Source organism: Aphelocoma coerulescens, assembly GCF_041296385.1.
Source record: "Aphelocoma coerulescens isolate FSJ_1873_10779 chromosome Z unlocalized genomic scaffold, UR_Acoe_1.0 ChrZ, whole genome shotgun sequence".
Taxonomy (NCBI): domain Eukaryota; kingdom Metazoa; phylum Chordata; class Aves; order Passeriformes; family Corvidae; genus Aphelocoma; species Aphelocoma coerulescens.
In genome coordinates, this window is record NW_027184085.1 from 67,854,646 (window position 1) to 67,877,946 (window position 23,301).

Consider the following 23,301-nt stretch of genomic DNA (forward strand, 5'->3'; position numbering starts at 1 on the left):
TGGAGTTGCACAGTGAAGTCCTTCCATTTGTTTTGAATAAAATTACTTTTTGAAAAGGAATCTCAGTGTTTTTGGGTGTGGGCTTTTTTTGTTGGGTTGGTTGTTTCAAATGAGTCAGGGCTAAGTGTTCCATTTTCTTTCCTTTCACTGCATATATGAATGTGCTTTATTTTCTTGTGCTGCCTCAAGGCTGTTTAGTGAAAAAAAACCCCTCCTTTTTTCCTTAAAATGTAAATGGTACTTCCTGGTGTTTCATTTTTCTTCATTTCATTTCCCTTTCATTTGTGTTTATTCGCTGCTGTTGTGTTTTACATGTACTTAATGTAAATTTTCTTAAATCTTCCCTTTGCTCATTTTTAAATGTTTTCTGCTTTTTGACCTTGTAGGCTCTTAGGGCCTTTTTTGCTTTTTTCAGACGTGGATGGCTCAACCCTCTTCCTGCTCCAGGCCAAGGTTGTTAACACTTTATCAGAGCACTCCCAGCCCTTTGTGCTTGAGGTGCAGGAAAAAGAAGAGGTGGAACTTGCATTGTGTACAGCCATGACTCAGTTTTTGGGTCAGTTCTGAGGGAAAAGCTCCGCTCCCTTCCTCCTTCATTCTCCAGCCTGGCATCCAGGCATCCTGTTGTTGGGGCAACCTCCAAAATGTGTCTGGAACATCAGCCCACTCTTCCAGCTGGTGCCCAAGGGAAAGTACTGTTTCTAAAGCATTGCTGTTGCTCCATGGCTGTGGATTTGGAACCCCTGGCCCTTCTCTGAGACACTGCTTTTGAAAAATAAATGTTAAAAAAATATCCGAAATCTCACCCCCGTCCACTGTTTGTCATTTGCTGGCAGTTTGCTCTGTGCTCTGTGTGCCAGGATCTTTGGAGGCAAGCTCAAGTCAGTTGCTGTCATTCCACTGCCTCTGCTGGTTTTGGAGTGGGCACGATGGAGGTGGGGCTCGTTGAACCCAGTGGAAAACTTCCTGTGCCTTCAGTCAACTTTGGACTCTGTCCAGGGTGTTCCTGGTGGAGCTGGGCTGCACCTTCATGCCAGGATAACTGTCTGGCAAGCTGCTTCTCAGACACCAACAGAAGCCCTTTACACACGTGTTAATCCTGAGTGTTTTCCTTCAGGAAGTGCTAGGTCTTGAGCTACAGCAAGATTGCCATATAATGAAAGAATTTGGCAAGGGAAAAGGCAAAGAGTACACCAGGCCATGTATTGCTACCATTGTCCAAGGGTACAACTCACTGGAAAAAACTCTCCAGATGGCTTTTTTTAATTCCTCTAAGTATCATAACTATTTTAATTGTAAAGGAGCAATACACCAAAACCTGCCAGGTGGCCAGCGTGAAAGGTAGAATTTTCTTCTGGCTGTTCCTGATGACAGGGAAAGTGACTTGATGTGGTTTTTTTTGTGTGTATATGTGTGTGTGTGTGGGAATTGACATGAAGCTATCCACTTCTGCAGTTTTCATGTACCAGGTTCCACAGGGCTGTGTAAATAACCGATGGAAAGTTCGAAAGCTGGAATAATAGACACCAGATGATAGGAGGAGTAAAAACATCTGAAGTAAAGTAGATCTTGCAGGCAACAGCAAAACTTCCTTCTGAAAATAAATCATTTTTAGACCTGTTGCTTTCTTAGCCATGGATATCTCTTGAGGCTTTGGCCAGGAACATTGGTGGTGGGTTGGAAATTTTTGATCATTTCTTCCTGAGGAGGGGAACAAGTGAGCTGCAAACTAGACTTCATTACCCTAAGAGTAATTTGATTAGTACACAAAAGGGAAAAAAAAAAAAAAAAGTTGTTCCAAATGCTATGAACTTTCTTTTTAGGCTGCCATGCCCTTGTCATGTCTAACTGTTTTGAGCTTTTAGAATCACTGAACCTGGTAGCCCAGAGAAGTGAGTCAGGAAATCCCCTCTGAGCCGTGCACTTGGCCCTCAAGGTTCTGTTCCAAAGGAGGGTGAGCACACAGTTGCTGCCTTTGAGAGAAAAGAGGCTTCTGCAGAGGGTTTACAGTTCCTCAGGCCTGTCCTGTGCCAAAGTAAAGGAAGTGGGGAGCCTGCTTCAAGCACAAGGGAAAGAAGGCCTTGACATTTAAACAGGTGGAGCTCACTGTGAGCTCTCCTGGTGAACAAACGTGCTGTAGAAGTGGTGGAAGCAGGAGATGATAAATGCTGTGTTGTAATCCAGCCTCACTCAGCTCATGGGGCTTGGGTAAGGAAAACAAAACGAAACAAAACAAAACAATTCATTTTGCCAGAATCTTTCATGTCTGTGCCTTTCTCTTTGCTGTCTACACCTGGTGGTGAAGCCAGGGGAGCCCGGAGACATTTATCTGCTGTGCCTGTTTTGTTTCGGGATTTGGTTTGGCTTTTTTTATTGTCATTATTTGTTACTCATTTTTTGGGCATGTGTAACCCCCGCCTGTGGTAGTGGGAAAAGAAAAGCAAGCATTTTGCTCTTTTGAAGACAGGTGGAGAAGTCCCCACACTCAGTGTTGTATAGGCCTGTTTGCCTTTTGTCTCCCCATACTAATTGGTTGGAATGGATGGTGTTAAGTTCCCACAAATGTGTGTCTGTTAGGGAATTCCTGTATATCTAGCCTTGGGGAGTTCAGCTTTGGAAAACGAAGTACACATCAAAGCAGGAGGTGGCTGGTACAGTTTGTGTCCTGCCTTCCCTCCCTCCCACACCCCCCCCCCCATTGCTTTTTTCCCCCCTTCTAGAAAGCTTAGGAAAAGAGCCTTTTGTCTTCTATTCAGGAAAATTGCACTGAAATTCATCTGTGCTTTATTCATCTGCTTTGATTTGTGCCATTCATGGGCAGCTGTGGGTTATATTGAATAAAGCAGATGAATTCCTAACCTCCACATTCAAAGCAGTGTGTTGGGAAAGGTTCAACACCACCCTCCCTCACCCCCCCTCTCCTTTTTTGGGGTATCCAACCAAGATGTTAACAGCTTTCAGTTCCAGTACCGAGGTATCTCTGGACTGTGTTCCTCCACATGCCATTAAAATGGTGTGACAGAGTTCTGCTGGGCTGTAGAAGGGATGTGTCTATAGGGATCTCTTTCCTCAGTATAGCAAAACACAGTGGTTTGAAAGTTTGCTTTGCTGGAATTGGTGATTTAACATCTCTTTTATCCAGTGGTGATTTAATTTCTAACATCATCAGCATGAATAGGGAAGAGTATCCATTTCTTTTTCTTTTATTTATTTTTTTCCCTTATAGATAGATTATTTACATGTATCCAGTGCCAGATCTTCACCTTGTGTGAACTGGCACAAGATATTTGAGAGGATCTGGTCTGATTTATGTGCCAAACACATAAAACATTTGGCAGTATGATTAACGGGCTTTACCTTCACAAACTAAGTGTCTCAAAATCAGGCTTCTTTTTAGGCTACTTTTAATTTAAATGTGTCACTCCTTTCCTCCCCAAAATCAGATCTAAAAAACCATAATTCATACTGCTCACCTTTTAAATTGTGGAATACACATTAAATTAGATTAGGAAGTGCTGCACCTCTTAATCCCTTCAGAAAGCAGGATTAGTTTCATAACCAACAGCTTGATCAACTCCCTCCAAAAGCCAGTAGGTTCTGGAGCAGGCATCATCAGGCCTTTTTTAGGTTTGTTGATCCACCTGGAATAACAACTTTGCTCTGTTTCCCTGCAGACTCTTCGTACTCGGAGCCTCCTGATGTTCAGCAGCAGTTGAACCACTACCAGTCAGCAGCTTTGGCCAGGAACAACAACAACATCAGCCCAATCCCACTTTCAGGGAGTGCTGCAGGAGTGGAAAAAGCAGAAGCCATCCTTAACTGTGAATTTTGCGAATTCTCTTCGGGTTACATACAGAGCATCCGGCGCCACTACCGCGACAAGCACGGAGGGAAAAAGCTCTTCAAGTGCAAAGATTGCTCCTTTTATACAGGCTTTAAGTAAGTACTGTGCAAAACAGGTGGACTTAACTCATAGGGGTTTTTGTTTTTAAGCACTTGAAAAGACTTCTGAGATCTTTGAGAGCTGGCTGTAGCTAACAGGGGCATGGCCACTGCTGACCAGGGAGAGGAGCGTAGGAAATGCCATGCCAGATCACAGCAGCATCCATGTAATCCATTTTCTTCTCTCCTGCAACAGCCGGTACCATCTGCTGCAGACAGCAGCACAGTAAGTCCTTGCAGTAGGCTTTAGAATCATGGAATTGTTCAGGATGGAAAAGACCCTTAAGATCGTCAAGTTAACCATTAACCCAGCACTGCCAAGCCCAGCATTAAACCCTAGTGACACATCTGCACATCTTCTAAATCCCTCTGGGGTGGTGACTCAAACACTTCCCTGGGCAGCCTGTTCCAGTGCCTGACAACCCTTTCTGGAAAGAAGTTTTTCCTTACATCCAATCTAAATCTCCCTTGGTGCAGCTTAAGGCCAACAGGTTCACAACGTCCCCATTGTCCTCTTGGCACAATCCTTCTTCCAGAGGTCATAAACTCTCCTTTTTTCCCCCAAGTTCCAGACACTCTCTGTTCAGCCAGGCCAGTCTCATCTTTTGGCACATGGAGTCAATCTGCTCTTGCACCTTTAGAATTTCCTTCTTGGAAAACATCCAGTATTCCTGGATCCCTTTGTCCTTCAGGATGCTCTCCCAAGGGACTCTCTACCGGTCTCCTAACCAGGCCAAAGTCTGCCCTCTGGAAGTCCGTGGTGGTAGTTCTGCTGCACCCCTCCTTCTCTTGAGATTCTCTGAGAATCAAAAACTATCATTTCATGATCCCTTTGTCCTTAAGTGTGGAAATTTTCTCTGCAGAAATAATGTAATTTCCTGGTGCAACCAGCATGAAACGTGGGACAATCAAGTGTCCTAGGGCTACAGGGGAATTTATATCACCTTACTGAAGAAACCCTTCTCATGTAATTCTATTTTCCCCCAATCTTTCTAGCTTAAATGGTAGAAAGATGCTATTCTCTAGCATATCTGATAGCATACAGACATTTCAGAAAATCCAATTATTTAAATTTAAAGGCTCAGTGCCTTGTGTGTTTGTTTGTGTGTGTGTTTTTAGCTTCTCCTCTGTAAGAAAAGAGAAGGCACCTGTGCAGTTCATCATTTCCTCCTGATGTGCTGGGCCCTTGAGCATGACACCCTCAGCAGACATTTGAGGTCTTAAACTTGTTACAAGTCACAGTAAACAGTAGGACTGAATAAAGGGAAGGAGTTCTGTTGAATAAAATGTTGAGTACAAAGCTTGGGGAATCCACATGAGAGCAGCTCCAAGTTATATGTCTCTACCCTCTGTGGCTTCATTTTTGCTTTCTCTGTTAAAATTTGCTACTTCTGCTTAATATCCTGATTGCTCTCTATCTTAAACACTACCAGAAATTTCCAGGTCCGATCTGTTTGTGTCTTTTCTTTCAGCTTGGTGTTATGAAATAGGCAGCATTTAAACACGTTCATAGCAGTGTATTTTCTGTCTTTAAAAAGGGATGGGGAAAGCAAAATTAAAAAAAAAAAAACATACCAATCCCCTCTTCAAGCCACCCTAGAAACTTAAGTGTACGAAAGCAGTGACCAAAGTTGATAGAAATAAACCTGCAGAATTCAGTGATTGCTGGATTGGGCCCAAAGCCACTTTTTACTCCAGTTCAATGTGTCAAGTCTCTTAGCTTTTGCAAGGTTTATCACTGCTTTAGGAAAAAATTACCAAGTGCCTCAAGTTTAGGCACAGCTCTCATTTCAGCAACTGAGTTTGTGGTTAGATGGATGTACAGTTAAGTTCTGTTATCTCTTGCAACTTTTAAGTATGCAGCCAGCGTAATGCCAGCATGAAATTTTTGGTTGAGGAGTACTGTGGAGTATTCATTTATTCTTCCACACTAATAAATAGAGTATTCTAAGTCTTGGGTTTTCATATTTATGGCTGATGCTTTGAAAGTTAAACCACTCCATGCCAAACTCAGTATGAATACAAATCCCTTTTGTACCCACGACCTAAAGTTTAGCTGGTTAGATCAAGATGGTTAAGGTGTTTTCTGCCCAAGATAAGTTTGTCCTCCCCTCTGCAAGCCCGGAACAGTTGACGGATTTTGCTCAACTGGCTAAAAATTTAACCTTTGCTGGAGAAATCGCACTGAATGTTTCAGCCTGAAAACAGATAATGACCATGAAGGATGGGAATTCTTTTGCTATCTTAGCTATAGCAACGTGACTATATGGGGCAACCCATGCAGCAGAATATCTTGTCACAAGGAGTGTTTGTTGCTTTGAGGGTACAAGCCTGCAGATACCTCTGCTCATGTGTCGCTCATGTGAGCAGCCCCTCTGCAGGGCCGTGCAGACAGAGCCGAGTGGCATCTGCACCTCTTTACACCACACATCCCTTACAGAGCTGTGACACCTCGTGGTTCCCCTCCTGACTGCTGCCATTCTCTCCCTCCTCTCTCACAGATCTGCTTTTACTATGCACGTGGAAGCCGGGCATTCGGCAGTCCCCGAGGAAGGACCCAAAGACCTTCGCTGCCCTCTCTGTCTCTATCACACCAAATACAAACGCAACATGATTGACCACATAGTTCTGCACAGAGGTAACAACGTCCGTGTCCGTGTCCAGTGAGGGGAGTGCTGGACGCTGCCCTGGTCTGGTTTCTTTAAATTTTTTACACTGGTTTCACTAAATTTTTACTCTCTCTGTACATGAAGACAAGTTTATGTCGAAGAAGTCACTAGCCCTTGCTTATCTTTTTGTTTCGTTTCTGTACGATGCATCTGATTTATTTCCTGTAAAATTCAAAGTTCGCCAGTGCCAAAACAGAGCAGATTTGGAATAGTTTTTAAGCTCTTCCTCAAGGGAGGTGAGCAGCCATCAAACACCTGTTTAGCAAGTGTTGCCCTAATTTGCAACTTTGATCTAGGCCAGAGCTGTGCCCTGCTCATGTCCTTGTTATCTTAAAGGCCTTGCTATCATAAACTCACCCAAAAGGTTTATCAGCTTACCGTAGAGGCCTCAAAATATCCCTTGATAAATTCCTTGAGTATTTTCTCCTCAGTGTTCTTAGAAACAAAATATCTCATTTTTTGTTTTACTGTAAGACTCCTTTTCTATCTACACGTCTCCTCTTTTAAAGTTTTTTTTTTAAGCCTGCTAAAAGTGGGATTAGGGATGTCTACATTCCATTAACTGTGGGCTTGCTAGCTCAGGAGAGACAGCAGTTTGGGCTCTCTGGGCTGGGATTCCTGCCCACAGCTATCACACTTGATGCTTGTAGATGGTCTGTTGGCTGCCGAAATCCAAACCCATGTGTTGGGATGGCACTCTGCCTGCGTTGCAGGTTGGGCAGAGTTTCACAGTGGGGTACTGCTGGTGAGCAAACACAAGTTCTGCATGCCATCTTTTTCCTGGAGGAGATTCTGGTGTGACAAGTGCTACCGTAATTCCTTGTAACATACCACTTCTCAGTGCTGGTAGCTTGAAGTCCTTCTTGTACCAGGTGCACGGGGAGCTTGGCAGAATTCAGATTTCTTTCTGCTAGCAGGGCTGAGGCAACATCTGGGGAAATGACCTGTCAGTGATTCAGAATGCACATTACAAAGCTGCCATGTTTGGTTGCAAGGGTTTGGCAGATGCTTTGGCTTGTACTTCCTGTCTTTGAAGGTGTTGCTATGTCAGATTTTGCCTGGTTTGCTCCATTTTGTGGCTGTGCCAGGGCTCCAGGAGACAATGCCAGATTTTAAAACAGGGGGAACTGGATGGGTTTAGGGTATTTTCCATCATGCATAGATTTGATACTGGGAATGTCCAGTTGCAGAAGTGGAAGAGCACTTAATGAGCTCAAGCAGCTCTACTGCTTGTGCAGAGCTGCTTCTGGCCCGTTGCAAGGAGGTTTTCGCCTCCTGGGTGAGTAAAACTGTCGATCTGTTTTTCTGTAGAGCTGTTGCTTCAGTTGCAGAAACCAGCCTCAAAGAGTTTTTGCTGCTGAAACAAACCTTATAGCAAAGGATGTAATGGTGTATGCACCACGGTGCTGAGAGAGAAAAAACAGAGCATAAGAAGTTTTAATGCAAATGGGATTATAGCTGATAAAGAGTCACAGAGGCCACCACAGGGTTTTCTTTGACATCACGTATCCAGGTAATAAAGGAAGCAGGGTTCATACTTAAAGAGTTATTTCTGGAGCATATATCCAGCTAAAAAACAACCCTCTGCTGTTGTGTTTAATTGTGTGGCAGCTGGAGCAGACAGTTTTGACAAGATTTAACGTGCACTGGAAGAGAGATTGAGGGATAGTCAATGTAGTCTGAGATAGCCTTCCTGTTTTATGGCCATTGCATTGGCAAAGCAAGGGCATAACCCTGAGCTGCGGCCCAAGAAAATTAGTTTTGAGGTAGATGGAGTGGTGCAGTATGTAAAATCAGGAGTGAAGGATTTGATCCACTCATGGTTAATGTTCCTTTTTGTGAAAAAGGCATGTTTACAGATGCATGACTCTTACATTACTTCCAAGTTGCTGCACTCCTAATCCTTGGTGAAACAGCATGTGCTTGAAATGGAGAATATATTTGCCTCCTGATGAGTGGCTACCGAGGCTGAATTTCACAGGGTTAAAGCAGTATCAGCTAGAAGCCTGAATGCCTAGTGAGAAAAAAAAAAAAAATTAGGCAAGGAATTTGCTTTCCATGAAGAAGGAGAGGCTCCAAGAGCTTCTGTCATGTACCACTCACCCCTGATCAATGTAAGGGCAGCTCAGTCTCCCTTTTGTGGGTACAGGTGGAGCACAGACTGATTGCAGGTGTCCTGTCCCACGGGGCTGACATAGCCAGAGGCTGCTGCAGGTCACTGAGGGGAAGTTTGCCTCTCTGGTTCTTTATGACAGGTCTTGTCTCTCCTGGTCTTTATGACAGGCAAGAGGAGACAGTGAATTCCTGATCCATGACCAGCAGCAGTGCTGGCCTTTATGCTGGGCAATGCAATTAGTGTGTCACAGAACCATAAGAGCTCTGAGACCATCGAGTCCAAGCTGTGACCTATCCCCACCTTTTCAGCCAGCCCAGAGCACTGAGTGCCACATCCAGTTGTTCCTTGGACACCTCCAGAAATGGGGACTCCAAACCTCCATGGGCAGCCCCTTCCAGTGCCTGACCACCTTTTCTCCTGATGTTATCCCTTCCAGTAGCATTCCCCTCATGCATTTTTGAAGTGTATTGGTGTTTTTCCAGGGCTGAATGCAGCTTACCAAGTTCACTGTTGGCTCTACTTTTAAACCCTTGGGCATTTTTTCTTCCTTTTCCTTCCCTTAGAGAATTAGTGATTTTCTTCTTCCATACAAGAGGGGTAACACCCACATGTTTCTGGATAAATTTTCAAATTCACCTACCTCCCCAAAGGCTTCCTTGCCACATATCCTGATTCCTTGCACATGCTTGTTTCTGACATTTTCCATTGTGTGTACAACTTCACTGATAACATGCAGAGCCCTTGTGCAGTGCTTGCTTTTGACTACTGGAATGCAAATTCTGCATGATCTGTGACTGTAGTTTGGATTTCCAGGCAAAAAATACACATTTTCAAAACCCAAGATGGCCAAATAATTGGTCTGTGTCTAGATAGTGGGACTTCTTTTTTTGGTTTACCTTTGAGAAAAGGAAATAAGTTATGTGAAGTTTGGTGTGTTGCCGAATAAAGATATCTCCTTAAAACTAAGGAGTAATACAGTCCTGAGCTCTCTTGTGCCTTGAGCAAAAAAATGTGTGTCTACTTCGAGTTATAGCACTGCAAATAGTTAGTCATTAATGTCCTTTCAGTTAATTCCCTGATGTGATTAGCTTGAATATTCCAGTCTAATGGAAAGATTGGATTTCTTAAACCAAGATGATGCTTTTGTCAGGTGTTTATTTTGTTGTTATTTTTTAATTACACCTCTTGCAAAATCGTTCCACAAGCCAGGACATCCTGTTGCCCAGACATGATAAGTGCATCGTAAATGGGTAATTAAATAAACAGGGCTTTGCAGGGGCAAGCTGGAGGTGAGAGCATCACCTTAAGAAATGTAACATTCCAGGTCCAGGTAGCCCTGCAGGTTCCAAAATGACTGCTTGGAGGAAGCTCACTGACATGAATACATCATGTGAAGGTTGTAAGTCATTCCCTGAAACTGAAATCCTTCAATCTGGAATTGATGTTCATGTCTGTTTCGCTCCTCTCCTCTTACTGTGTTGCCTTTGATTTGGGGACTCTGTGTGATTGTGAGGTAATAGGTTTTGTTAATGTGAGTAAGAGAATGCTTCATTGCTTCAGACTGATAGATTTAAAGTTTTACACCATTCCATGTGTTAGCTTTTTAAATCTGTGCCAGGCATTACAGGAAAAGTGAATTTTAAAGTATTTTAATTAGTATTTCTGTTTTTGAAAACCTCACTTGGCTTTTTGACTTTTGAAACCGGCTGTGTCACTTACTTCTGTGAGTCCAAAAGCACACAGCTGCAACAACCTTGTAAAAAGTTTTTCTAGTGATCTCAGCACCACAGCTTCAAATTCTGCTGTGTCTTGAACCCTCTTCTCCCCTCCCCTCGTTCCACCCTGAATGGCCACTACTCAGTTTCTTTATGGTTAGAGAAGCTGTTGTTGGTGTAGAAAAGAATCACAAGTCTTTGGGAGTTTGTTTTCTTCTTTTCTGGTGAAGGCATAGCTTTGGGGAAAACTTCAAAAAGAGGGAAGGTATGAGATAGGGTAAGTTTTGTGCTCAGGGAGAAGCCAGGCAGGATGGAATATTTTGTTGAGCTGAAGAAAAAAAGTCTTACTGTAAAGGGAGCGCGTGTTTCTGTAGTTGTCTTTGGATGTAATTTTACCCTCCTCACTGAAAGAAAGGGCCTGTTGGCTCAGATCCATGTGTGCATTGCCACGTCTCACATTCCTTCAGCCTTCATGTCTACCATAAGAGATTCAGGCCTCTTTTTTTTGCCTGTCCTTAGGGATGAGCCTGGATGAGAAGGATCAAACCCCTCCTTTAACGTGCAGTCCGTAAGGAGGAGCAGTGCTAAGTTTCAAGTGTTCTAGCTCAAAATGCCAGTTGGGGTAACAAAAGCCTTAATGAGGATCTGCTGGTGACCCTCAGCTGAACGGTCAGATTTGGGGTTTCTGTTGTGTGCACAGCGTGGAGGGAACCACAGTGGATGAGTGTTGAGGCACCTCGGATTCTGGCTGTGTCAAATGACCGAAATTAATTGCCGCTCTGTTAAACATCAGTGCTTTGTTAGAGGAGTGGAGAGTTTAGAAACTCAGCAAGAGCATTTTCAGTACATCACACGCGTGCAGAGTTTGAGTCTGAGCTTTCTGAAGGCTCTGGGTATGTCGGGAAGTTTCTGCTGCTGGCTGAACTGTGCAGCCTTTTTCCAGGGAAAGGTGCTGCCCTGCTCACCTTCTCAGTCCCCAGAGGGTGGGTTTGGGTGTGATGATGAAGACACCAGCTTGGATTTGTGCAGAGCCAGCAGCTTGTAATGCATTGGGAAGCACCCTGCAGCTTCCCTGTTTCTAGAAGCTGTTCCTGGCCACTGTCAGGTGCTGAACAAAAACACACTTTTGGTCTTGGCTGGTTTGTGGCTGGTTTTGTATTCCTAGGCTCTGCTCCTCTGACTCACAGATGGAGTCTCATTTGGCCCAAAACCTTCCATTCCTATCCTCTTCACCCAGTCACCCATTACCTGCCTTTGTAGTTTTTGGAGATTAACCCTGTCCTGGCAGGGAGAACTGTTGTTCCCTGGTGTTACTGAGTGAATGTTGTGCTGTCCCCACAGAGGAGAGGGTCGTTCCCATTGAAGTCTGCCGTTCCAAGCTGTCCAAGTACCTGAAGGGAGTTGTTTTCCGCTGTGACAAGTGTACCTTCACCTGCTCCAGTGACGAGAGCTTGCAGCAGCACATAGAGAAGCACAATGAACTGAAACCTTACAAATGCCAACTCTGCTACTATGAGACCAAACACACGGAGGAGCTGGATGCTCACCTTCGAGATGAGCACAAGGTAAGACCCAAATAGCTTTAATTTCATTGCAAACACTATTAGTTTACTTGGGTGTCTTAGTAGCCAATTTGGCATTGGGGGCTTTTTACCTCCCCAAATCTGGAAACTAATCCCGTGTTGCACTTCCCTTCCTCATTTTTCTCTTACTTACTTCCTTTTTTCTTCAGAAACTGAAAAATAATCATTTCTGAAGCTGTTCAGATTGATCAGAATTGGCAAACTGCTGCATGCAGAGTGTGATTATCTGTAAAAGGCTCCTTATGCATGCTGGGTTTATTTAAAAGGGGGTGGGGAAAGGGTCGTGGAACAATACCAAGGCAGTGTGATTCAGCCCCTGTAAAAAGGCAAGAGATTCCAAACACAGGATTGCTCTGGTAACTTCAGCAGCGTGACATGCCATGCATATTTTATTAACAAAGAGGGCTATACATCCCCGTTTACATTTAACAAGGGAAAGATAAACAGCAAATCTAACCAGGTCCTAAGTTAAGACTGCTTTGGAGTTTTTGTGGATTACCTGAGTGCACACCAGGTCCAGTCTTTGAGAAGTAATTAAAGGCTTTCCACAGACTGCTGGCTTTGAATTTCTGTAGCTGAGAAACCGTTTAAGTTCTAGAACTGGGATGTGTTTTGGAATATTTCCTAGCGTGCTTCCTTGGCAGTTTCCAGGGGAGGCAGCTATATGCCTTCACCTGTTGAAGCTGAGCTGCCCAAGGTCCTCACTGAAAACTTCATTGACTGAATGACTTTTCCTTAAAGCCAAGTATATTTATAGGGAAGGTATTAGCAGCAGAAGTCCCAGAAAAAGACCCCCACTTTTTATGCTTAAAAAATATTTGGCCATCTTACAAAACCAAACTTTGTTAATTTATGCTGGCCTGCTGTGCTCCTCTGCCATCTTTCATTACTTCTGGAGAGTCTTCTGCAATTCAAATGGTGCAGGAAGAGTTCCACACCTCCTGGCCATCACAGCAAGATGTCTGGTATATCCAGGAGGAACTTTTGCTTGGTTCTTTTTGACACAGTGCATCAGGCTGGGAAGATTATTCCCTTAACTTAGCTCTCTTTTCCAGTCTGGACTTGAAGTGGTGGTGCTGGGTAGTTTAGGGCATGCTTTCCCCTTTTTTCATTGGAAGTTATACCTCTCCAATTTGTGTCTTAAGTTCTGGGCACAGCTACTACACAGGTTGTCTATCACACCTTAAAAAGAGTTCCTTTGTATGAGACGAGTTAAATCAAGTGCCTTTCGTGTGGTCTTGTTTGTTTAAATTTGTTGTGGGTGATGTGCTGAGTTAGAGAACCTCATCACAACTGTCTGTACCCAGTACTAGGAATCCTCACACCTCTGCATTCAGGATACTTTGCTGTTTGGATGTACACTGCAGTCTACTTCACGTCCTCCTCGGGATCATTCCCATTTCCTTTCCCACAGAGGGGTAAAAAACAGTCAGTGGGTGTTGATATTTCATTCAGCATCTTGCAGGACATGTTGTACTGCACTCACCACTCCGTCTCCATCCCCTCTGCCTCCGTGGCTCAGTGCCTGTGCTGCTAGAGGGCTGTCTCTCTGCATGAAAGATGAATCCAAAACACTTCCCAGCAGTGATCAATGAGCTCAGAGGGCGCTTGTCATCCAGCAAGTATTAGCCTCAGTGTCCTGGTCATGCTCCACGCTCTCCGCCTCCACTGTAAATCTGGGCTGCTGCTCCGCTGTTCCTGTTGGATGTGGTGGAGTTCCTGACTCCTGTGCCCTGAGCTGCTCCTTTCATACTGCTGCTGTGAGCTGTTAAGTAGCTGGTGCATTTCACCCCAGGGTTAGCTGAATTTGTCTGCTGGGTGAAGTGTTCCCATTATAGTCTGTGTATCAGTTTGCAAAGCACTTTGCAGCCCGGCGTAATGAAAATTAATCTGTTATTAATGAGTGAGAGTGTATGTGGCACACAGCAGCCGTGTGCTTAGTGAGAAAAAGAGCCAGCCTTTCATGAATAAAGCTGAATGAACCAGTCACAGAGAGTTTCCCTTCAGTGTGGATCTGTGGTAGCAGTGTTTGATCACAGCGGTTGAATAATGCCGTAAAAATGAGGATACCACTTGATGTTTCACATTTACTGGATGGAGAAATGAAGGGGGTTTGCCGAATCTCATTAATTTCCAGAAACCAGAAATTAGGAATGCCGAATAAACTGCAGTAGAAGGATTGCTGTCACTGGAAATAAATGAGTGTTAATTTGTTTATGGGGGCTGCATGTCACCTCGACCTGAGCAGGCTTTGGGGTGCGCTTGGTTTTGTTCTGCATATGTGGCCACATCTCTGGTTGGTTGGTGATTGTGCTGGGTGCTAACAGAAGTGTTTCTTTCAAAGGTGAGTCGTAATTTTGAGCTGGTTGGACGGGTTAACTTGGACCAGTTGGAACAAATGAAAGGGAAAACAGAGAGCTCTAGCAGTGATGAAGAAGAAAAAGAAGAAGAGTTAAGCCCCAAGGCTGAAGAGAGAGGTCAGTGCTGCTCTTTGATGTGTTGGGGGGTTTTCATCGGGTTTTTTTAGGCACTGCAACATGCCTCAGCAGTCTAACTGTGCGAGGTCAGCTGTTGAGTGGACAGCACAAAGTCTGCAGCAGGCATGGCAGCAGAAGCAGAATGTGGCTTTCCTGAAGACACAGCTCCTGTGGGAATCTTGTGTTTCTAATCCTCCTTATTTCTGTTAAGAGAATACATGCCATGAGAAAGCACAGATAGCATCTGTGACTAATCTGCCTGTTCAGATAACATCTATTAGGGCTTGGAAAACTATGGAAGTGTATTTTAGTGGCCTGTCAGATTTTCTGTTTCGGTAACCAGTACCCAGCTTTCACTTGGCACTGTCCAAGTGAGGGATGTAGGCTACTTTGTGGGCTGTTATTTACTCTCTGCCCAGCATTCTTTGTCAGATAGTCAGTCCTGTTTGCAGTTGCTGCAGTTGGCAGCTCCAGAGCCAGGGTACATCCATACCCCACCTGTCTGTACCATTTTATATTTAAATATGTGCCATGGTTTGTGTCTAAGAATAATCCCCACTAACTTCAACAAGGCCGGGCCATATGCTTTTGGTTTGGTTGAAGTTAGATCAGCAGGGGAAAAGTAAGTTCTCTGTTAATTAAATGAAGGGTTTCTTTTCCAACAGCCTTCTCCCATGAAAGCCAAGTTATTTCAATATCTGGTGTAACTGTGTTTTGTCTGGTGCAACAATTCAGCATTCAAATGCAACAACTCTCTGATGTCTTTAATCCCTTTGTGGTTTGTACAACAGGTCACCCAGTTCTTGATGCTGACAACTGCAGTTAGCCAAGTTCTCTGTACTTCCACCGTTTTTACCTTCTTCCTCCTGATTTTTTAGCTTTCAAACTCACTCAAGAGCTTTGCACAAAAAGAAACATGTCTCTGTACATGTTTTCAGGCATTCAAAAATTCCTGTTTCTGGGCTTACAGGTAGTTTACAGAACTAGGGGGATTCAGATCATGCCTCTTGCCTTTTAACAGCAAGACCCCAGCATCCTGGGTTTCATTTAGTGTCCCTGCAGCATAAATTCAGTTTCTGCTTATCAGCAGCACTTCAAGAGTGGGTAGTGATGGCTTTTACTTAAATGAGAATGGAAGCCAGTGGAGGAGGACCTAAAGGGGTGTCAGTTCCATATGCATTTCAGAGTTCAGCGTTAGCAGCTGTTTGGGAACCTGCTCGGGTGTGTCTGCTCAGGGACAGCTTCGACCCTCAGAGCTTGGTGGCTGGAACAAAAATGGTGTCGTGGTTTGACTGAAGCACCAGCTCACCATAGCTGCAGATGCAGCAGGCTGATTAATGTCCTGTGTAGACCCACAGCTAGCAGGGGGTGAGGAGTCAAGCTGTCCTGGTGAGGATTACCTTAGCGTTGCACACAGGCACAGGTGCTGAGGTGACCTTGGAGGCCGTGGTACCCGGACCAAGGAGAGGAAAGTGCTCTCTGCCAAGCCTTACAAATCCCTGCAGATGTGCCACGGGCAGGGGGGGCAGCCCAAGGTGAAGTTCATTGTTTAAACTGGCTTTAGGGTTACACTGTGAAAGTGTAAAACCGTCACCTTCTATGCTGGAGCTTTACATTTGCAAGGGTTAATGGATGTGTTGTCCTCATGTTTCAGAGTTAAGCAAGGCAGCGTTTTAATGATTCTGTACTTTTTTTTCACCTGTGTCTCTGTTTTCTTCAATCCATGAGTGGCTAAAATGATTTCTGCATGCTTGTTTGGATGACCAGCCTAAAAAAATCAGGCGAGGTTTCAAGTTTGTTTTGCAGCATTTCTTTCCTCTCTGGCCTGTAGGGTTGATGTCTCACTGTTGTCATTTTTTTTCCTCCTTTTTAATCTCTTAACCATTTGTAATAGATGATACTAAAATAGGTAGAAAATGCAGAAAACACTTAGGCTTACTGCAACAAGGATATTAGAAAAGATCCAGCTGTATTGATTACATTTTTCTAGACAAGTGGTGTGAATTACCACTCTAAGGTGCAAGACTTTTGAGAAATAGCCCAGTGAGACAGGAACTGAAGGCATGGGTGGATGCTCAGTTGCATGCTGGCATCTTCCTAGGCATTTTCAGAAGATACTTCTGGCACAGAAATGGTTTGTCCTCTTAGCAGAGGACCAGACCTGTGGTTTCAGACAGAGCCTGTCACAGTGGCTAATGCTGTCACAGCTTTCAAATCACATCAAACTGTGTAATCCTGGGTGCTAGTGAGGTGCATATGACAATTCTAGCCTTTGTGGTGTTAGCAGGAAGTGGGATTTGCTGAGAGTGCCTCTGTGTGCTCCAAGTACCTGTCCGAGGTGTGTGACTTTGGGAGAATCAGGATTTCTTCCCTAGATTCACCACTTTGACTTGAGCTGCTCTGTGCAGTACTGAAGGTGCAAATAAGAGCTTGTGGCTTCTCCAAGTGGGCCTTTGGTCCAAAGAAAGGCCATTGTCCATGTGGACAGACAGAGCTGGGCAGCAGAGCTGACCTGCAGTCTTGGATGGGAAAGGAGAGCAGTCATTTGCTTGTGGTAAAGGATACAGCATAAAAGGAGATGTGTGGGGAGAAATGAAGTGTCTGGCATAGACCATGCAAAGAACAGCTCTCCCAGGTAGGAACTCTGTCTCAGACAGGTTCTTACTGATCTTTATGTGTTGGTCTTAGCAGATCGAGAGGTGCTTTTTCTGTAATAGGCAAAAACTAAATGTTTGTGAGTGCTTGTATGTGTGATACAGCAAAACCACAGAGAAGTCAGGCGTGTGTGCAGTCTGGTACTTCTCCTCTGCAGGACCCAGAGAAGAGCAGCTGCTGATACTCCTCCAGGGAGCCAGCCCAAATTCACATCCCTAGAAGCAAAAGTTACTGGGAAGTAGGATGAGCAAGATAGTGTTGTCTGAAGAGGTGGTGAATTTACTGGAGTAACACTTACTAAACTTAATGGGGGCTGCAGGTGTAAATCGTGGACTGCCTTGGGTTGGAAGGGCCCTTTAAAGCTCATCCCATTCCACTCCCTGCCATGGGCAGGGACACCTTCCACAGTCCCAGGTTGCTCCAAGCCCCATCCAACCTGGCTTTAGGCATTTCTAGTGATGGGGCAGCCACAGCTTCTCTGGGCACCTTCTGCCAGTGTCTCAACACTCTCATCTTAAAAATTTTCTTCCTTGTGTCCAGTCTCATCCTACTCTCAGTTTAAAACTGTTGCTCTTTTCTCTGTCACTGCTCTCTGGTGAAAAGTGTTTCTCTGTCTTTCTCACAATCCTCCCTTAAGAACTGAAAGGTCTCCCCAGAGATTCCTCCAGGCTGCACAACCCCAGCTCCTCCCTGTTTAGGCAAAAACAGTCTCTCTGTTTCACATCTCCTCTCTGCAGAGGCCCAGAATAAACACCCTGTCGTGTGCTATACCATAGGTATATTCTTATACAGAACATCAGCAGCATTTGCCTCTAAAACTGATTTAAATATCAAAAATATTAATCCCCCTATCATGACTAGTCTGTGTGTTGCATTTGTGCCATGCTTACGGTGTTAAAAATCCAGATGTAAACTGAGCTAATGGCATTTGCTTGCATTCTGGTGTTCCCCCTGACACAGCAGCTTTATGATATTTAACCACATAACAAATAAGTCCCCAACAATAAGAAATGCAAACTGGATTTTTTTTTTTCCCTTTCACGGGAAGAGGCAAAAAATTATGTCAAGAACCATTCCGTATAAAATTGAGGTAAAGGTTAACTAGTGAGAAATGTGTCACAAAAATGCATTTGCAGGACTTAGGTATGAATAACAGGGAATGTGTGAGCAATTTTGAGTTCATAGACTGATCCTGAGCAGAGTAAGTCTGAGAGAAGAAATCAAGTGAGCAGAGATCAGAACCAAAATTAAGCAAAATCCCTTTTCTTTTATTATGTAGTTCAGGAGGAGTCAGAAAGACATTCTGTTGATTTCTTGCTTAAGATAATCCCTGCTAAGGAATTAATGCTCTGAGCAGATGGTGCTGTCTCATTTCCAGCAAAAGAATCAAGTGAGATAGTTCGTGCAATTATTTTTAATGGCTTGTGCGGTGATCATCTTAATTTGTGAGAAAATGTTTCATCTTTTGTCAGAGCAGGCTGTGTTCACATGGAGCTTGGCTTTCAGGAATGTCACTCCCTGAGCTGCCAGTGACTTCACTCATTTTACAAGGTGGTTGACACTTCTGCAAATGAGGCCCCAAGCACTTTGTATAAAAGATTAGGATGCGATGAAACACCTATGTAGCTAAGATGCAGGACTTAATCCATGAGACTTCATGATTTATTACAAGAATCACATGTTAAATATACCAAATCCATGTGTTTCCTAAAATTTGTACTACCGGTTCCAAAACTGTAGATGGACTTGAGTGGGTTTTTTGATTTTGCTTTCAGGCCACTTCAGTCCTAGACTTTGCAGTTTTGATTTAGAATTCAAATTCCACAGTCTCTTCATTTGTTGAAATACGAGAACAGGGAGTAGTAACTTGTTGCCCCTGCTTGCAGAGATGCTTTAAGACCTAGGATGGGGTTTGTCACTTGCAGTGTCACTTTTCTTTCGCAGGAGTTGCATTTTCCCAGTTACTTGACAGGAAAGTCCTTCTGCTTCTCTGGAATGAGAGGTGCAGCAGAGGGGATCAGAGGAGGATCACAGTGGTCCCTTCTTGCCCTGGCATTTCCGAGTTCATGGGCTGTGCTGTCCTTTTCCAGATCCCATGATGTTTCCTGACAGCAGCGCTCCAGAGAAACGCTTCCCGTGCGAGTTCTGCGGCCGATCATTTACAGAGGGCTCTGAGTGGGAGCGGCACGTGCTGAGACACGGCATGTAAGTTGCTCTGTGTTCCCTTGCCAAACAGCCCGGGGGGTCAGTAGAACTCTGCATATTCCCCTCACCCCAGCTCTCCCAAAAAGCCACGATGAATGCAGACACAGTTCTGTGTAGACCTAAATCTGTGGATACTGTCATCAGATGTCTCTGCATGCTCACCCATTCATTCTTCTTAACTCTGCTGACCAGGCTGGCGTAAACCGTAGGGTTTAACTGTGATTCTAAAACTTAAAGATTGTCCCTAGGTGAATGCCTCTTGGCCAGGATTAACTTCCCCTAAGTGTACTGTTGATTTTTAAAATAATTTTTCCTCTCTGTGGCAGTTTGCACGCTGTGGTGTGATATGCATCACAGATAGGCATCTCTGGAACAGTCTGTTTCCTTCTTTTGATGAAGATCTCATTGGTAGCAGAGATCTCCTTCCTAGCCAGAGTTTCTTCAAAGAGTAGATTTCTTTCAAGGTTGCTGACATCTGGGAAGCATTTGAGTACAATATTGTGGGTTAACTGCGATGGGATGAGAAACAATAACTTCTCTTACCCTTAAGAGAATATAAGTCTGAATATAAGTACTTGAAATGCTGCAACCTATGAAAAGTTTTATGGGATTTTATTAATTTGTTGGGAAAAGTACTCCTTTCCTGTGCTTTTGTTTGGTGTCTCCTAAGTCTTGTTTACAAGGGGCCGGGGAGATGGGAATAAACCTCAAGTGTCACAATTTGAGTTCTTCCCTTTGGTCCCAAGTTTGTCCCAGCGCGGAACAAACAAAGATTCGGTTTCAGGGCTTGAATGTCATGGGTCCAACCAGCACATTCATTCGTCTGCCTCTCCTTTTGAGCCTGTGGCACGGTGTGGCTGCTTTTTTGGAAAGTGATCTGCTCCTGTCCCTCATGTGACGGGCGTGGCTTTGCTGTACCCTGTGCCCGACCGACCGTTCCTGTTTTCCACCGCAGGGCGCTGAACGAGAGCAAGCACAGGAGCGGCGAGGACAGCCAGCCCAAGGAGGACGTGGAGGACACGGCCAGCACGCTGCCAGAAGAGAAGGAAGGCATCGAGACCATGGTGGTGGACTACTCCCACGCCGGAGAACCAGCGGTCGGCATGGTGGCTGCTGACAAACCTCTCCTAGACAACCCGGAGGCCAAAAGTGAATAAGCATTTGGTGTGCGGTTCTAATCGACGTACTTGAACAGTGATGAGAGGGGCGGGGCGGGGTGGGGCGGGCAGAAGGAAGAGATAAAGCTGCTTTTAGGACTGAATGATCTATTTTCAAAGCACTGGTACCTGTGTGAGTGTGTGTATATTAAAAGTTATTTAAGTGATGGAATAAGTGGTTCCATTACGTCACTGCATCTTTTTCCTCCTGGATCTGACAATGGGAAGTTATATTCATCTTGGACTAATGAAGCAACTCCCCGTGTTTTTCCTACATTACACATCGTGCTTTGCAGTGGAGAGACTTCGATTGTTTTATGAGTGGAAGCGTCGTGAGCGTGGAAGAAGTGGTGGGGGGACAACTTTTCGACGCACAAGTTTGTGTGCGTTTTTCTAGTTTTAATACGTAACGCTTTTCCAGACTGAACGCAACTGCTTTAGAAAAGAAAAAAAAAAAAAATAAATAAAATAGATAAAAAGAGGAAAAAAGAAAAAAGGAGAAAAAAAAAAAAAGGAAAACAAAAAAAAAAAACAAAACAGAAACTGCTTTGCTTAAAAAACAGTCACCTGTTTCCTAGTACCTCAGAATTAACCAAGGGAGATCTCTGCATTTGTCAGTACTACCTGTTGTTGTTGTGGTTAAATGTAGAGAGACTGCTGGGCAAGGTGGTGAATGGAGGAAGAAGAAGAAAAAAGTTTTAAAGAAAGGAAAAAAAAAAAAACAAATTGTGCTTAAAATCCCAGTGTGGGTTTTATTTCTTAAAATACTGTGATTTTTTTAATTATTTTAGTAAAAAAAAAAAACAAAAAAAAGAGAGAGATACTTTAATTCCTAGATAACTGTTTGTGAATTGTCATCCTTTATTCCAGGTAAGCTGTTTGTTAGTATTCAGTTATAATTTTAGTATTTGGTAGATTTCATGTGACTGATTGTGCAGTTTTGTTTGCCACACGTTTTATTTTCTATCAGCCTGAGGTGTTACAAATACAGCACAATTAAGTTTCTCATGTAAAAATGAGTATTTCTTTTTGAGTGGGGGACAGGGAAAGGAGACTAGATCTTGTGAATAGAACCTTTTTCGTTGTTGCTGTTGTCGTCTTCGTCGTCCTCGTTAATTTTAAACATATGGAGATAACAAAGAAGTTTTAACTTTTAAAAAAAAAAAAAACTAAAGAACCAAACTTACAGCACAGCTATGCAGCTCATGGGCCAAACACATGGGTCCTCATAACCATTCTGTTGCTTGTCATATTAACATCGATCAGTCTCACACCAGTAACTTTTCGTTGAGATTGGCTGCCTTTGTTTTGTTGTTTTTTTTTTCCCTTTTTTTTTTTTTTAATTCCGTCTGTGGTTTGTGAGTGTTTTCTTTTTTTTTTTTGTTTTGATTTTATTTTTTGTTTAGGTGTGGTGGGAGGGAGGGGTGTCTGTTAACACATCTTTTTGCAAGCGGAGGTGAGTTGGTTACACACGACATTGAGCCTGGAGAACTACTTTTACTCTAATCCAGTGGATGGAGTTGCTGAGTTTTTTTCCCCTCCTCCTTAGCTTTTTAGCATGGGGGGAGCAGTGTAGAATGGATAGAAACCTGCATACCTTAAGTGGCTGATCCTGCACTACTCCTTGGCTATGAAGCCTATTTAAACTCAATTTGGGGATTTTGCCTGAGTGGCCAATACAGGATCTGGTGCCCATGGTATGTTCTGATTGTGAACAAAATAAGAGAAAAAAAAAAAAAACAGAATTAAAAAAAAAAAAAAAAAGGAAAAACGATAAAAACAAAAAAAAACTGAAAAAAAAAGTTTCTTTCCAAAAAGTAGAAAGTACTTGACTGAAACCTAGTTTTAGAAATGCATGTGTCTTTGTTTGTTTTTTTTGTTTTTTGGGGGGGATCTGGGGGAGGGGGAGGGGGGAAAATAGGAAGCTCTCCAGGAAATTGTGTCCTGGAGAGCTTCACTTAAAAATGATGGCAAAAAATGTTGCATTTGTGGAATAAGTGCTACTTGAGAAGCATGGTGTTTTGCTTTTGGGGATTCATCAATTGTGTGTTAAGGGGATTCTTTCAATTTTTCTGTTGGGTTTTTTTTTTTGTTGTTTTTTTTTGGTTTGTTTTTTTTTTTTTTATATAGGGAGGGAACATCATAGAAAAAACACATTGGAGGGACAAGTATAAATACACATTTTGTGTTTTTATTTGTGTATTTGTTTTTTAATTGGCCTAATTTCAAATATATTTAAACAGTTCCATACCTGGATTGGGTGTTTGTAATGGTTACCAAAAACGAAAAAGGAAAAAAAAAAAAAAAAAAAAAAAAAGAAACAATGATTGTGACATGCTTTTATCACTACTTAATTTTTCAAATAACATGTAAATATTGTAATCCATTGGATTTTGTTTTGCTAACCTGTAATAAAAAAAATATGGGACCATTATCCTTTTAACAACTTAGAATGTCATATTTTTTTTCCTTTTTTTTCTTTTCCCAAAAATGTATACCTGATATATTGTGGACACACATTTTAGGTGCATTATTATGATTCTGTTGACTGTAATGACATAGAATTGAAAATAACATTTTTTTCATTGTTTAATTTATACAGAGGACTTTTTCAGAGTTTGACAGAAGGAAATAATAGCAAAATGCTAACCCATTGGCTTCAGCACTCGGTATTTCCTGATTTTAAAATTACTGCTTACTGATGGGGGATAGGAAGGGGATACTGAACTGTTGCACTGACGGGTTTGTTTTTTTTAAAAAAAAAAAACAATGAAAATTAATA

The 23,301-nt window shown here is 43.2% G+C and overlaps 1 protein-coding gene across 6 annotated transcripts in view; it reads left to right on the forward strand.

Moving 5' to 3' along the window:
• Positions 1-22,399, forward strand: part of ZNF462 (zinc finger protein 462) — an 89,722-nt gene extending 67,323 nt beyond the window's left edge. For 5 of the 6 annotated variants that reach the window (XM_069001254.1, XM_069001257.1, XM_069001258.1 and 2 more), the window contains 6 exons: positions 3,675-3,939; positions 6,444-6,580; positions 11,784-12,007; positions 14,370-14,502; positions 19,248-19,362; positions 20,318-22,399. In XM_069001254.1, coding sequence (XP_068857355.1) covers positions 3,675-3,939; positions 6,444-6,580; positions 11,784-12,007; positions 14,370-14,502; positions 19,248-19,362; positions 20,318-20,519 — 1,076 coding nt within the window. In that variant the 3' untranslated portion in view covers positions 20,520-22,399. Of the gene's footprint in view, positions 1-415; positions 754-3,674; positions 3,940-6,443; positions 6,581-11,783; positions 12,008-14,369; positions 14,503-19,247; positions 19,363-20,317 lie in introns of those variants that run through there. The other variant, XM_069001259.1, reaches the window with a different exon arrangement.
• Positions 22,400-23,301: the final 902 nt, after the last annotated feature.